This window comes from Aquarana catesbeiana, linkage group LG01 (assembly GCF_042186555.1).
Source record: "Aquarana catesbeiana isolate 2022-GZ linkage group LG01, ASM4218655v1, whole genome shotgun sequence".
NCBI lineage: Eukaryota > Metazoa > Chordata > Amphibia > Anura > Ranidae > Aquarana > Aquarana catesbeiana.
Window position 1 is genome coordinate 811760159 of NC_133324.1, and position 17030 is coordinate 811777188.

Genomic DNA, 17030 nt, shown 5'->3' on the forward strand with positions numbered 1-17030 from the left:
AAGCCATGGGGGGAGACACAGCAAACGTAGAAAAAAGGTGTTCTGGTCAGATGAGACCAAAATGTAACTTTTTGGCCTAAAAGCAAAATGCTATGTGTGACAGAAAACTAACACTGAACCATCACCCTGAACACACCATTCCCACTGTAAAACATGGTGGCAGCATCATGTTGTGATGATGCTTTTCTTCAGCAGGGACAGGGAAGCTGGCCAGAGTTGATTGGAAGATAAATTGAGCCAAATACAGGACAATCTTAGAAGAAAACTATTAAGAGTCTGCAAAGACTTGAGACTGGGGCTGGAGGTTCACCTTCCAGCAGGACAATGACCCTAAATATACAGCCAGAGCTACAATGGAATGGTTTTGATCAAAGCATATTCATGTGTTAGAATGGCCCAGTCAAAGTCCAGACATAAATTCAATTGAGAATCTGTTCCAAGATTTGAAAATTGCTGTTCAGAGGGGCTCTCCATCCAATCTGACAGAGCTTGAGCTATTTTGCAAAGAATAATGGGCAAAAATATCACTCTCTAGATGTGCAAAGCTGGTAGAGACATCCCCAAAAAGACTTGCAGCTTTAATTGCAGCGAAAGGTGGTTCTTCAAAGTATTGACTCAGGGGGGCTGAATACAAATGTACGCCACAATCTTCAGATATTTATTTGTAAAAACATTTGAAAACCATTTATCATTTTCCTTCCACTTCATAATTATGTGCCACTTTGTGTTGTTCAATCACATAAAATCCCAATAAAAATTTCAAGGGGTGTGAATACTTTTTCAAGACACTGCAAGGAAGGTGCCTGTAGTTTGCTTACATAGTAAGTGTACAGACCACTAATGCTCTGTCAGATGACAATATGAGTCAGCATTCTTTATTAAAGGAAAGAAGTCTCATTTGAAATCCTAGTTTCATATGGAAATCTAGGAACGTTACTTCACTACTTCATCCTATTTCAGCGTGAAATAAAGGTGAGACTACTAATAATTTGATAAAAGTTTTAATTTAGCTTCTATTAATCTAAATAAGCAACAAGCTGAAGGAACTTTTTATTTTCTTTTTATTCATGATACTCACACAGCCTTAGTGCACATTTTTAATTACCTATATACTTATTTTTAATGAGACTGCATGATGTTGCTTACATAAAACAGCCATCACAGTCAATGCTGCATCAAAAGAGAGCCATTCATATTTGTTGTGTGGTCTGTGCTTGACTTAATAAATGTCTCTATAGAGTTTGCTTTCTTATTAAAGGAATAGAGAGGGCAGAGAGCAGATTAAATAGTCATAGCTGGCAGAAGTTCAAAGTGTAGAGTACAGTAATGACAATGAAAAATACCTCATTTGTATCCCCTCAAATGTTAAGCCTACAGTCCTTATATTACAATTCTATAAGTTCACTGTAGTTTTTGTTATACCCTGTTCATATTGACTTCTTTGCAGTGCTTTACAGATCATGTTTAGGTTTAATTTTTCAGTATTTAAAAAGTCATCAAATAAAACACAACATTTTCTGCTGAATCAATTTTGATATTTAATCACTTGACCTCTGGAAGGTTTTACCCCCTTCCTGACCAGGCCTTTTTTTGCTATTCGGCACTGTGCTACTTTAACTGGTAATTGCGTGGTCATGCAACGCTGTACCCAAAACGTCCTTTTCGTCATACAATTAGAGCTTTCTTTTGGTGGTATTTGATAACCACTGGTATTTTTATTTTTTGCGATATAAACAAAAAAAGGCAGACATTTAAAAAAAAACAAAAAAAACCAAAATTTTCTACTTTTTATTATAAAACAAAAAAAAAATATTTTGTCATAAATTTAGGCCAAAAATATATTCAGCTACATGTCTTTGGTAAAAAAAAAATCCCAGTAAGCGTATATTGATTGGTTTGAGCAAAAGTTATAGCGTCTACAAACTATGGTGTAAATACTGGGACTTATGCAACTTTTACTTTCTGACTGCCTATCACATTTCTTGAGGTGCTAAAATGCCAGGGCAGTACAAACCCCAAGGAATTTGATGAGAGGCATGTTGAGCCCATTGAATATTTTATTTTTTGCTACAAGTTTCTGGAAAATTACAAAAATGTATTTAAGTTGTCACTTAAATGATATTTCGCTTACTCATGCCATAAGTATATGTAAAATTACAACTTAAAATACATTCTGCTACTTCTCTTGAGTATGGGAATACTATATGTGTGAGACTTTTTGGGAGCTTAGCTGCGTACAGGTGCTGAAAACCAATCACAGCCTTCAGGCTTTATAAGGGCATACATTACTCATTTCACTTCCTCACTACCTATCACAGTTTTGAAGCCCTTGAAATGCCAAGATAGCACAAAACTCGCCCACATGACCCCTTTTCAGAAAGTAGACACCCCAAGGAATTTAATAAGAGGCATGGTTAGTATTTTGCAGGTCTCATTTTTTTGTCACAAGGTTTTAAATATTGAAAAAAGAAAAGAAAAATAAATTTTATTTATTTTTTTTTATTTTCCAAACAATTGTGGCAACAAATGAGATCTGCAAAATACTCACCATGCCTCTTAGCATGATAATGTACGATAATGGTGGTCTCTGCGGTGGGTTCACAGCGAGATCACCGTTATCAGCAGCGGGAGAGGTGCCACCCCCCTCCCGCCGCTCTCCCGTGCCCTCCGCCGCTTACCGGAGCCGTCGGTAGTGACGCAGGCGATCGGGTCCTCTCACTTCTGAGGTATGGAGACGAGTGAGGCTAAGATGGCCCCCACCCGTCTCCATACCAAAGGAGGGCGGAAGCGACGTCATGATGTCAGCTCCGCCTATTTGTCTTAAAGGCACATTTTTTTTTGTCATTTTTTCAAACGACTTTTTTTTTTTTTTTTGCATTAAAGTCCAAATATGAGATCTGAGGACTTTTTGACCCCAGATCTCATATTTAAGAGGACCTGTCATGCTTTTTTCTATTACAAGGGATGTTTACATTCCTTGTAATAGGAATAAAATTGATCCAATTTTTTTTAAAAAACAGTGAAAAAATAAAAATTAAAAAAAAGAAAATAAATAAGAAAAAAAAAAATTTAAAGTGCCCTGTCCCTACGAGCTTGAGCGCAGAAGCGAATGCATACGTGAGTAGTACCCGCATATGAAAACGGTGGTCAAACCACACATGTGAGATGTCACCACAACTGGTAGAGCAAGAGCAATAATTCTAGCTCTAGACCTCCTCTGTAACGCAAAACATGCAACCTGTAGAAGTTTTTAAACGTCGCCTATGGAGATTTTTAAGGGTAAAAGTTTGACCCCATTCCACGAGCAGGTGCAATTTTGAAGCGTGACATGTTGGGTATCAATTTACTCAGCGTAACATTATATTTCACAATATAAAAAAAATTGGGCTAACTTTACTGTTGTCTAATTTTTTTATTCAAAAAAGTGAATTTTTTCCAAAAAAAAGTGCGCTTATAAGACCGCTGCGCAAATACGGTGCAAAAAAAAGTATTGCATTGACCACCATTTTATTCTCAAGGGTATTAGAAAAAAAAACAATATATAATGTTTGGGGGTTCTAAGTAATTTTCTAGCAAAAAAAACTGTTTTAAACATGTAAACACCTAAAATCCAAAACGAGGCTGGTTCTTAAGTGGTTTTAAGGAAGATAGAATTATACTTCGGGAATATGCAACTGCACAATACTTGTAAATTGTGTTATATTTTACAGTGATCTATATGGCAAGGTGGTCAAAAACATATGAAAATAATGAAGGCGTTACTTGCCTTGACCCAATTGAGGATCAGTTGGATAATGTGTCACAGAAGTCCCTTCTTCCATCTGGTAAATATTTGTGCTGTTTTAACAAAATATAGTCTTCTTGAGTTTCTTAACTCATTTAATGAGTTAAAAGCAATTTTTTTTCCCCAAATATTTAAAAAACAATTTCAAAGTAGAATATGTTTGCTTTTTATCTCTCTGGCAGAATTTTTCTAATGTCTGCTGAATCTTGAGGGATCATATTGAAATTGGACAGCTAAGTTAAAGTATATTTCCACTTTTACAACCAAATTGGGATAACAACTACTTTATGGTAAACACAATATTTAGAAACCGGTGCCTACCTTTTTACCTGCCCTTTTCTGAAAACTCTAAAACTGAAAATTCTGCTTAGCTCTCCTTATTATATACAATGTTTAAGAGGGGCTATAAAGTTAGGGGTTGATCTACTAAAGGCAAATAGTGTGTGCACTTTGGAAGAGCAGTTGCTTCAGAGCTTTATAAACGAGCAGAAGCTCTTCTGACTTTTTAATTTTCCTTGCACTTGATTGGGTATTCTTTGAAAAGTAAAGCTTTACCTTATTTACTAAGCTCTGGAGCAACTGCACTTGCAGATTGCAACTGCACTTTGCAAAGTGCACAGTCTATATACCTTTGGTAAATCTACCCCTTAGTTTTTACCATAAATAATTCTGTACTGTTCTGGGAGATCTCATTATCAATTTTAACCACTTGCTTACTGGACACTTATACTCCCTTCCTGTCCAGGCCATTTTTCAGCTTTCAGCGCTCTCACATTTTGAATGACAATTGCGAGGTCATGCTACACTGTACCCATATGAATTTTTTAACATTTTTTTCACACAAATAGAGCTTTTGTTTGGTAGTATTTAATCACTACTGGGTTTTTTTATTTTTTGCTAAAAAAACAAAAAAAAAAGGGTTTTCATATTTTGTTATAACATTTTGCAAACAGGTAATTTGTCTCCTTCACTGATGGGCACTGATGAGGCTGCACTGATGTGCACTGATAGGCTGCACTGATGGGCATTGATAGGTGGTACTGATGGGCACTGATGAGGTGACACTGGTAGGCATTGTTCAGGAGACACTGATGAGGCTGTACTGATGGGCATTGATAGACGGCACTGATAGGTGGCACTGATGGGTGCTATTAGGCATCACTGATAGGCAGCACTGATGATGAGGCGCTTATTGGCAGCACCAATGGGCACTGATAGGTGGCACTGGTGGGCACTGATAGGTGACACTGGTGGGCACTGATATGTGGCACTAGTGGGCACTGATATGTGGCACATTTGAGTGCTAAGGAGACAGAAGTTCCTTATAAAGAATCTGCGGCTTCTTTTACCTTAACGCTGACAGCGTGAAGGGAAAAAAAACAATAACCAGCACCTGTTTATTTCCGTGATCAGCTGTCAGCTGACAGCTGATCAAAAGCCTGCTATGATTGGCCCTTTACCCGATCTCTGATCAGCCGAGTCTCCCTTCTTTTGGCTATAGCGTGGGCGGCAAGTGGTTAAACTAGATCTGAACCATCTGTCCTAACAAAGGGTTATAGTTCTAAAAGCTGGGCTTTTCTTTTTTTTTTTATGAAAATATGTTTATTAGAGTTTTCATACCATACACATTAACCTGGTCTACTCCATCCTGAAGCTGGGCTTTTGGGATTGTATGTTAATATGGGAACTATATTCACAGTAACTTGCAGTCTGCCCAGAGGCATTCTCCAGAGAAACATCTAAAAGGTAAGAAATATTTTTTAAATTATTTTTAGGTTTGCTTTTTGAATGGAGATACATAACAAACAAATAGTGGTGTTTTCTCAAATTTGACTGAAAAAGTGAAAAAAATAATTGTTCTTCGGTGCCCAGATTGACTTCCAACCTTCTCTTGTTACATGTGTATAAGGATGGATATATATTTAAATCATTTGACTCTACACTCTTTTTTAATTTCAGGTATAACTACACCAAAAAATGAAAGGAAACTGAAATGTGTGATTGCTGCCATTGTTTTACTTTATATCATTGTACTTGGTCTTCTAGTAGCTACTCTCAGGCTAAAAGGTACAGTGCAGACATAACTGCAGAAATAAACATTAAAATTCCTTGTTGGTTATCCCAATTGAAGCTTAAAGTAGAATTCCAGCTAAAGCCTAACTGACTAACCTGTGTAAAAAAAGATGTATATACTTACCTATTTTGTGCATGCTCCATTGTAGTCACGTGATTTGGACCCCCTCTGTCAGCCAGTGGTGGTTGTAGGAAAGAGAAGGGACCGACTACAATGATTGCACCATTGGAGCCTATGAGTGATGTCATTGGTCCCAGCTTTCACAGCCATTGTTGGGCACTCTCTCCTCTCCCCTGACGCCATCACTGTCTGACAAGTGGGATCATGTGACTGGACTGGGGTGGGCTGAAAATAGGTAAGTATATACAGTACACCCTTTTCTACACAGGCTAGTTAGTATGGTCGTTGGGAGGGGGGAAAGAAGCATTTTTTTAAGACTATTTAGGTTTTATCTGGAATTCTACTTTAAGATGTGTGTGCAGGTAATATTTGCCAATGCCTAGGGTGATGCTATGGTAATGACCTTGGTCATAATATAAATAGTGAAAATAGAGACATAAATAACCCAGATTATAGTCATACATATGAAACACTTTAGGGCAAGATTCTGGACAAACCTGACAAAGAACATGTAGATTTAAAAAGACAGAATCCTTTTGACTGAGCAAATATATTATTTCATGTTAATTACAGACACATTGCTTCCAGCTCACCCTATGCCATTTCACCCTGTTTCAAAGGCAGGCAGTAAATGTTGCACTATAAGGCAAACACTCTTTTGGCAAGCTTAGCTTAGCCTGCACACAGGGACTGAGCTGTGTAGAGGATTTCCACTTGAGCAAACTATCCTTCTAGTACTCATGAACTTCTTTATTGCTGAACACATTAACAGCTTGTCAGAGACTTTTTCACAACTTATTATTTTTTTTTCACTTGTCATTCCTATCTTCCTTAGTAAATCTATTGTAACCATTTTGTCATTCCTATCCTCCTCAGTAAATCTGTCTGAATCCTACAGCACTTTTGCTCCTTATCATCAGAATCCAACACACTGAAAGGGATTAATTTTCCCTTTTCTCCATCTCCGTCTCTAAATTGTCTGTCCCAAGTGTGGAAACACACATTTTTATCCAAGTGAAGTAATTCATTCTTCACCTTGCCAGAATACTGTTCTCATAGTAAAACCCACTGCCTGCATTTTCAACCTTGAAAATTAATTTCACCACAATGCTTATAGACACAGAGGTAGAATAGGGCTTGTTTTAAGCTGCTTTACTGCATCTTTAAAATATGTAAATACTTTAGTGTGCACCATCTGGGCACAGGTCACTTAAACCCTTTCGCCTTCTCATGTCGAGCTGTCAGCTTTCTTGTGGAAGTGATTCTTGTTGTAATAAAGTCACCAGATCCCATTCACCTGTACTGTGAAGTGCCCCATTTGTCCTGTCATGTGTTATGTTGATTTATTAAAGTGATTGTAAAGGTTTTTTTTTTTTTTTTTTTTTTACATAACAAACATGTCATACTTACCTGCTCTGTGCAGGGGTTTTGCACAGAGCGGCCCCAATCCTCTTCTGGGGTTAACCGGTGGCCCTCCTTGCTCCTCCTCCTCATCAAGTGCCCCTACAGAGAGACACTTTCCATGGGGGCACTCCTGTGGGTGCGCTCCCGAGTCCTGCTGCTGCGTCCATTGACACAGAAAGCAGGACTCAGCCCTGCCCCCGGCTTCTGTGTCACTGGATTTGATTGACAGCAGCGGGAGCCAATGGCTCCTGCTGATATCAATCTATCCAATGAGGACCCGAGACAGCAGCTGGAGCTGCTGTGCTCATACCCGTTGCTGGATCGATCGGGTTAAGGTAAGAAAAAGGGGGACTCTGAGGGGCAGCTGCAGCACAGGAGGTTTTACAACTCCTTTAAAGACAAATAGACTGTGTACTCTGCACGTGCAGTTGCTTCAGAGCTTAGTAAATGAGGGAAAGCTCTGCTGACTTCCATCATCCAATCATGTGCAAGTAAAAATTAATTTCTCTTATTTGCCTTGCATGTGATTGGTTATGTAAATCAACACCATGTTGCCACCATTGTCTAACAAACAGCATGGGGGGTGGAGACTGCCTTGGGGGACATGTAAAAAAATTCCATTTGGTGTGGAGCACAAATTTTAGTAATACTTAAAGTGAAACATTACAATGCTAAATTCCTTCATAAAGCCTCGACGATGCCCTGACCATATCTGTGAAGATAATGATAAAAGTGTGTTTAAAAGGCTGGCTAGGTCCTATTTGTAAACAGAGTAGCCAGGCATTCTCCATCTATAGCAGAAGCATATTCTAGCTAAGGACCCTATATAAATGTTAATCGATGACCCCCCAAAAAAAGTGTGGCATGGAGTTCTCCCCCCCGGCAAAGCATGATGCCCTTGTTGATGAGGACAAGGATGCCATGTTGATGAGGACAAGGATCTCTTTCAAACAACCCTAGCCAGGCATTTGTGGTGATCTGCAGGTGAGAGCTTGTAGGAATTTGGAAGCAACCTTTAACACAATAGGGGGCACCCAGACCCATATCTATTTTAATGATTAAAGATTTCAAAATCGAACGTTAAAAGCAAATTAAATGTTTAAGTACTTTCAAATGACATTTGTCAAGTCATCTACTGAGAATTTCCATACGAATTTTCTACTGGTGTATGGCCAGCGTAAGGGGTACATAGTACCCCTACTTATTCACTAACAAATTGTAAAGTATAAAGAAAAACAAGCCATTTAGGAAAATAAAAGCAGAAACAGTCTCACAGTGTAATCCACTGGTAAACATCTAATCCATGTCAGTCACGATTCCTGCTGCAAGCCGCCCCGCTGAAAGAAAAAGACCCATGTCGGTTCCTGACTCTTTACTTCTGCCGAATGACAGCTGTTATAAACAAAGGGTCATGGTCTCTCGAGTGATGTCTTTGACCAAATATGGACATGACCATATTTGGTCAATGACATCACTTGAGCCCCCAAAAAATGTCAAAGCCATTTGCACACATTATAGTGAGAACATTAATTCTAGGGACATCATTTACTGTTAACTCTAAATGCCCATGGACAGTTTTATGGACTGTAGTTTTTTGCCATTTCATTGAACTACACACTTTTAAGGCTTTATGTATTTGGTATCTAAATTTGAGTGCTCCTCACTGGACATCGTGGTCACATGGTCATGCTGACCAATGAATGCTTGCCATTTCAGGCAATACCATTGCTAGATTTATGATGGATACTCACTCTGGGGCTGTTTATTGTGGTGTATGGATTGCTATATCGGCATCCTAGCTTCTATGTGAAGCGGGGTGCCACAAAAGAGTCCTTAATTTACCAGGTGTAAATTAGCTATCAATCATTTTTTCTATTGAAGTAGAGTCACATCAGTCATAACAAAGTACAGTACATGGCGCCAACATGAAAGACCCAGCACATTGCAAAATGTTAACCCACTGTTACTCCTGTGTCAGATCTACATCATCAGGCATCAACCATCATGACTGATGTGCATCTAAATCGCAGAATGGTGTCACTGATCTCTTTTAATTTACTGCCTATTTTTTTTTCAATTAGTAACAAGGGGAAATACCACCTCTATATGCCAGAGTTCCAGCTGCTCCAGCAGGAGGTTTGGCCAGTTTGTGTGCATGTTGGCAGAACAGGCTGAGTTTGGGACAAATTCATATACAACCAGAACCCAAAGCTCATCCCCATTAGTTACTGGTAGAGCTTGTGAACCTAGCTGTTGAAAGGAGGACTACAGAGCTTTTGCTGTGAACTTTGTTGATTCATTTCTCTACTCCACAGCTACAGTGAGGCTTGTTTTAAAGCATATTTACTGATTGCTACAAATATAAATAAAAAAACAGTAAATATTTTAATGTCCAGTGTCCATTTTGAAGTGGAACTTCTTAATAACTTTTTATATTCTTATAGTGGCCAGCCCACATTGACCAGACCAGTCAGCTCTGTTATCTACCTATGTGTAGTATGACCATTCAAATCACCACCCTGTAGTCCTTTAGAAAAATCCAGGTTGTAGATTTTGACAGCGTTGACAGGGTTTACCTCAGCTCTCCTTGCCCAGTTTGCTGTGCAATGCTTTATAAGTAGAAGGAAGGTTTATGTCTCCTAAAAGCCAGTCCACCGACTACCGTATATACTCGAGTATAAGTCGATCCGAGCATAACTCAAGGCCCTAATTTACCACAAAAAACTGGGAGAAACTTATTGACCCGAGTATAAGACGAGGGTGAGAAATGCAGCAGCTACTGTAAGTGGAAAAAGAGGGTCAACAATGCCCATCTGCAGCTGTATACCTCCCTGTGTCCTGTGCATGTGTCTCTGTGTATGTGTCCCTGTGTATGTGTGCATGTGTGCATGTGTCCTGTGCATGTGTCTCTGTGTATGTGTCCCTGTGTATGTGTGCATGTGTGCATGTGTCCTGTGCATGTGTCCCTGTGCATGTGTCCCTGTGTATGTGTGCATGTGTCCTGTGCATGTGTCCCTGTGTATGTGTGCATGTGTCCTGTGCATGTGTCCCTGTGTATGTGTGCATGTGTCCTGTGCATGTGTCCCTGTGTATGTGTGCATGTGTCCTGTGCATGTGTCCCTGTGCATGTGTCCCTGTGCATGTGTCCCTGTGCATGTGTCACCTACCTGTGTCCTGTGCATGTGTCCCTGTGTATGTGTGCATGTGTCCTGTGCATGTGTCACCTACCTGTGTCCTGTGCATGTGTCCCTGTGTATGTGTGCATCCTACCTGTGTCCTGTGCATGCCTCTGTGTGGCGATCTCCATCCTCCGTGTGCCGCTCTTCACCGATCAGCGTGCCATAATACAATTCGGCCATTCTACTGTTCAAAAGCCGCGCCTCCTCCTCGTCTGTGATAGGCAGAAAACTCCATTTCCCAGCAGTCAGTGCACAGCCTATCATGGACATTCTCTCATCCTCATACCACGGACGAGAATGAGAGAATGTCCATGATAGGCTGTGCACTGACTGCTGGGAAATGGAGTTTTCTGCCTATCACAGACGAGGAGGAGGTGCGGCTTTTGAACAGTGAATGGCCGCCGAATGGTAATATCACACGCTGGCCGCCGTCTGCCTGCATGACACGCTGATCATGTAGGCAGACGGCGGTGACTCGAGTATAAGTCGAGGGGGGCACATTCAGCCCAACAAAAAGGGCTGAAAATCTCGACTTATACTCGATTATATACGGTACCTTCATAATGCACAGATAAAGAAGGTATTTTCTGTAATACATTTTTGCCCAACGATCACCTTTAACACCAAGATGTAGTTTTCAGCATTTTAAGTTCTGTGTCAGGTGGCAATGAATATAAGACCACTCTGTTCTAAAAATAATAACTGAAACCCATCTCTGATTCAAACAAAGTTCATTTAGCTATCTTGTTCCTGTCACTGGCTTTTTGGAATCTTTCTTAATAACCAGTTTCTGGACAAATAAATCTGCGACTGGAAGTACATGTGAAATTTATAAATTATGTATTACTTTCTAATCTCTTTTGAAGGTCAGATCTCCCAGTTTGAAAAATACAAACACATTTGCGAGGAAAAGCATGAAGGAGAAGATGGCAAAGAATCAGAAACAGGAAGCCTCCATGATTACTCCATTATTTTGAGCCAGCTTATACAAAACCTCTCTGACTGTAAATCACAAGTTTCACTGAACTCAGCAAAACTGCAATCTCTAAGTAAAATATTAAATGAGAGCATATCACAGAGTCAGGAAAAGGACAAATGCATGCAGGACATACAAAAAACACTAGGACAGTTAACCACTGCACTGGATGACAGCGACATGAAAATGGATTATATAAACATGACATTTTCTGAAAAGGTTCACATTCTGAAGGAGGTAAGAGCATATGAAGGCTAGTTTCAAATGTTTAAGAAAAAAAACAGAAAACAGAATTATATCAAGAATACACATGTGAATTATCAGGAATTATTCAAATATTCATTTTGGAAAACCTAAAATGAGTTCCCTCTTTCAAGAGTTTAAATGAAAAGCTGCTACTGTTATAATGTGCACACCTACCCACACATAACTTCAACAGCCTCTCAACTCTTCCTTTCATGGGCTGAATATCAGCTTGTTTTAACAGGCAAAGCTTGCCTTACTCTACCGACCTTTTGTACATGCATAATGGCCAGAGAGGCTACTCATCATAGTGGTGAGCCAGTAGGAATGAGTCTGGGGGTTGGGATTAGGGGCAAGCTCCAACCTTACCCAAAAGCATCAGAACATTGCCTTTAAGAACTGGCCAGGATACTGTACTCACTCTCTGCTATACTGTAAATATAACCACTAGAGGTATATTAATAATGAACAGCAAACCATTTTTCACCTAGGCATACCTAGAGGATGAATCAAGTGGGTTTTGGTCAAATTTGCTCATTACACTTACTTCCAACATCTCTGAGTTCTTCAGCATTAATGTTATATAGTGGAAAGCAACATTTTCAAAGCCATCCATATTAGAAAATTACCAGCCCTTATTGTGCTTAAAATATAGCGTAATGTGCTTAAATATGACTTAATTGATCTGTAAATGTCAAAAATCCAATTTTATAAAAATTTATGGGTGCTTTTACAATTCAACTTTATTAACATCCATGGATGCATTTACTTGCAAAAATTGTAAATGTTAATAGCAAGACTGACACAAAATTGAACTTTCTATTTTAGGATTAGTGGTCCTTGAAATTATAGCATGTATTTCCAGATTATTACAGTATACTTCTGGAGGAACCACCATGTCAGATTTCACCATTAGTCACCAACCTGACAGCTGCAATAAGGGGTGTAAGTGGTGAAACTATGTTTAAAATGAAAAACTTGCTGAAAGTTTGGAGTTAAAGTTCCACCCTTTATTGGTTAACTTATGTTATGAAATCAGCAAGCTTTCAGGATAACATAGTTCCCTTATTAAGGCTTGTATGAAGCTAAAACAGTAAAATGCTCTATTCCAACTGTTTAAAATATACTTTTAGGAAAATATATAGCATTTGATATAACCTTCAGGCAGCTGGATTGATATCTGATTTTGCCATATATGCTTACACTACTATAGCACGTGTTTTGTAAATTAATATGTAACACCAGCTTTCTGTGGAATAGATACCTTCAAAAATATTATTTAGGCATTCTTATGTTCTCTTCTGCATATACACCTTTGCTGTATTCTAAGTCTCCCAATAGTCTATACGTTTTTTGTTTGTTTTTTCAAAATGTAGCTTGTTTTAATTGGGGAACTTGGGAGACATGGATGTGTCTAGGAAACACTCCCCTATTTACTCCCAGCTTCAGTGCCTTCTGTGGAAATGGCTGGGCCCCATAAACAATAGATATGGGACCTATAGTCTGGAATGCACAGCTAGACGACTGTGAAGGTTCCCATTCATCCAGCTAATGGTATAGCTGGTAGTAATTAGTCACATTCTACAGGACTTATTCTGTAGTGTTTAAGATAATTTGCTGCTTATCAATGCAGCATCTTTGTTTCTAATGTTATATTGTAGAGTATATGTATAGTGAGTATAATGTTAACATTACATAACTGAAGAAAACTGCTTGCATAAGTAACATGCCCAGTTAAATGTGACTAACTACTGGTAGCTTTACAGCTATAACAGAATGGCTCATGACAGGTTATTTTGCTCAGTGTGACCTCATAAGAAACTGTACCACCATGGCCAAGTGACTGTGTGTATCCACCTGGTGACTCCAACTGCTGTGAGGTGCAGACATCCAGAGGGCCGGTCTGACCCCATATCGCAAACTTACAGTAATAAAGGTGAAACTGCACACAAACTGCCTGGTAATAGAAATATAAAAACTGACTTCAGCTAGTCTACTCCCATGCCTCACCCCTTTGGTGCGTTTCACCTGACTAAGCCTTTGGGAGGGTGAAACAAGTCAGAGGGCCATGGCATGGGAGGATGCTATCTGAAGCCGGTTATTACACTTCTATTACTGGATGGATTGATTGTGTGTAGCTTCACCTTTCTTATTATAAGGTTATTTTGCTAATTATCTAAAGGGAAGTGCATGGAACTACATTTCAGTAACCATATTTGTTCAGCAATCCCATCTACAGTATGTAAAGATATCCTGCTCACTTTGTATTGCTTCCTTCGTGTGAAATTCCTGGCATTCCTGCTAGTCCCTCAGCTTTCCTGTTAAAAACTGATCAGTTTTCTAGCTATGCTGAGAACTCAGCCTGCTCGCCTCCAATGATCAGACTTGTCCTGACATGCCCCCCCCCCTGCACAGACATTTACTGGGAAGATTAGTGTACTGCTGCTTCTCCTCCCACCTACTTTTATGCAGCTGAGAACAGAGGGAAGGTACTCACTTACAGCGGGGATGGAAAGTATTCAGACCCCCATAAATTTTTTACTCTTTGTTATATTGCAGCCATTTGCTATTTCATTAATGTACACACAGCACCCCATATAGACTGAAAAAAACAGAATTGTTGACATTTTTGCAGATTTATTAAAAAAGAAAAAATGAAATATCACATGGTTCTAAGTATTCAGACCCTTTGCTGTGACACTCATATATTTAACTCAGGTGCTGTCCATTTCTTCTGATCATCCTTGAGATGGTTCTACACCTTCATTTGAGTCCAGCTGTGTTTGATTATAGTGATTGGACTTGATTAGGAAAGCCACACACCTGTCTATATAAGACCTTACAGCTCACAGTGCATGTCAGAGCAAGTGAGAATCATGAGGTCAAAGGAACTGCCTGAAGAGCTAAGAGACAGAATTGTGGCAAGGCACAGATCTGGCCAAGGTTACAAAAAAATTTCTGCTGCACTTAAGGTTTCTAAGAGCACAGTGGCCTCCATAATCCTTAAATGGAAGACATTTGGGATGACCAGAACCTTTCCTAGAGCTGGTCGTCCAGCCAAACTGAGCTATAGGGGGAGAAAAGCCTTGGTGAGAGAGGTAAAGAAGAACCCAGGAGATTACTGTGGCTGAGCTCCAGAGATGCAGTCGGGAGATGGGAGAAAGTTGTAGAAAGACAACCATCACTGCAGCCCTCCACCAGTCGGGGCTTTATGGCAGAGTGGCCCGACAGAAGCCTCTCCTCAGTGCAAAACACAGGAAAGCCCGCATGGAGTTTGCTAAAAAACAACCAAAGGACTCCAAGATGGTGAGAAATAAGATTCTTTGGTCTGATGAGACCAAGATAGAACTTTTTGGCCTTAATTCTAAGAGGTATGTGTGGAGAAAACCAGGCACTGCTCATCACCTGTCCAATACAGTCCCAACAGTGAAGCATGGTGGTGGCAGCATCATGCTGTGGGGGTGTTTTTCAGCTGCAGGGACAGGACGACTGGTTGCAATCGAGGGAAAGATGAATGCAGCCAAGTACAGGGATATCCTGGACGAAAACCTTCTCCAGAGTATTCAGGACCTCAGACTGGGCCGAAGGTTTACCTTCCAACAAGACAATGACCCTAAGCACACAGCTAAAATAACGAAGGAGTGGCATCACAACAACTCAGTGACTGTTCTTGAATGGCCCAGCCAGAGCCCTGACTTAAACCCAATTGAGCATCTCTGGAGAGACCTAAAAATAGCTGTCCACTAACGTTTACCATCCAACCTGACAGAACTAGAGAGGATCTGCAAGGAGGAATGGCAGAGGATCCCCAAATCCAGGTGTGAAAAACTTGTTGCATCTTTCCCAAAAAGACTCATGGCTGTATTAGATCAAAAGGGTACTTCTACTAAATACTGAGCAAAGGGTCTGAATACTTAGGACCATGTGATATTTCAATTTTTCTTTTTTAATAAATCTGAAAAAATGTCAACAATTCTGTGTTTTTCTGTCAATATGGGGTGCTGTGTGTACATTAATGATGAGGAAAAAAAATGAACTTAAATGATTTTAGCAAATGGTTGCAATATAATATATAATATATATAGTTATAATATATAAGAGTGAAAAATTTAAGGGAGTCTGAATACTTTCCGTCCCCACTGTATAAGAAAGGGGAAAAAAAGTATTTATAATGTTTTCTATATCAATACTAAAGTGTTTTGCCTTTTATTTCCGTTTTAAACTGAATATTTTTTTTTTTTTATAAGTTGAGGGTTTACAATCACTTTAACATTATTTTATTATACTAACATACAACTTCAGCCAAAGTGTTCTCTTTTTAAATGTGGGGGTAGATTAAAGCTTTGTGGGGAAGATTTTCACCCACTTACTGACCCTTTGAAAAAAAGGGTAAGAAATGGGTAAAACTTGTATCACCACTACAAAAACAAAAAACAAAACCCACAACTTTAAAAACAACTTTTAAAATTCCTTTATTAATTCTTCCTAAAGGAAATTGGTCAACAGTATACATACTTTCAGAATGCATCATCAGATATCAACATTGTAAAACAGCAGTATATGACAATGCAACAAGAAATGAAAGAGGAAGTGAAAACACTGAATCAGATTACCAATGATCTTCAGTTAAAAGACTGGGAGCATTCGCTTACACTGAAAAACCTAACAATAATTCAAGGTAAATACATTTACAAGTTTAATTTATTTACAGCACTGTCCATTTATTAAACTCAGGCTATAAGCACTGTGTAAAAAAAAAAAAAAAAAAACTTCCTCATATCACCTATAGTTGTGAACTATTAGGGCTAGGAGTTAATTAAAGTGTATATCAACCCCAGATTAAATTGTATATGTAACAATTTTCCAGTCCTTACATGCTGTGGTTGCATTAGTTATTTTTTATGGAATATTTCTCCTTTCTTTCCACCTGGTGATCCTGCCAGTAGCACACTTCCTGTCCTAGGGTGGCAATGCTTATCTACTGTATGATATCTATGGAGGAGCAGCATTGTCATCTAGAACGGAAGTTTTTTTCTGTATTCCACTGAGAAAACTGGGCAGGCATGATGACACTACTAACTGAGAAAAGTCAGCTGAGGCAGAGAGCATAGGGAGTTATTAGCTCACTTGATTTTTAGCAAGATAAACAGGTATCTTTTGCACTTGTTGAACAGATACAACAACATTCTTTCAATGGTATATTTAATAAACCAAAAGGGAACAAGTAAGAGAAGTTAATTGTTGAGTTTT

The 17030-nt window shown here is 39.1% G+C and overlaps 1 protein-coding gene across 1 annotated transcript in view; it reads left to right on the plus strand.

Annotated features, from left to right (window-relative positions):
• The first annotated feature begins 818 nt into the window (after positions 1–818).
• MSR1 (macrophage scavenger receptor 1) overlaps positions 819–17030 on the plus strand; it is a 64541-nt gene continuing 48329 nt past the window's right edge. Inside the window, exons 1-5 of the mRNA XM_073608231.1 lie at positions 819–972; positions 3711–3824; positions 5744–5851; positions 11428–11774; positions 16272–16458. Of these exons, the coding sequence (XP_073464332.1) occupies positions 3719–3824; positions 5744–5851; positions 11428–11774; positions 16272–16458 (748 nt within the window). The 5' untranslated portion in view covers positions 819–972; positions 3711–3718. The remainder of the gene's footprint in view (positions 973–3710; positions 3825–5743; positions 5852–11427; positions 11775–16271; positions 16459–17030) is intronic.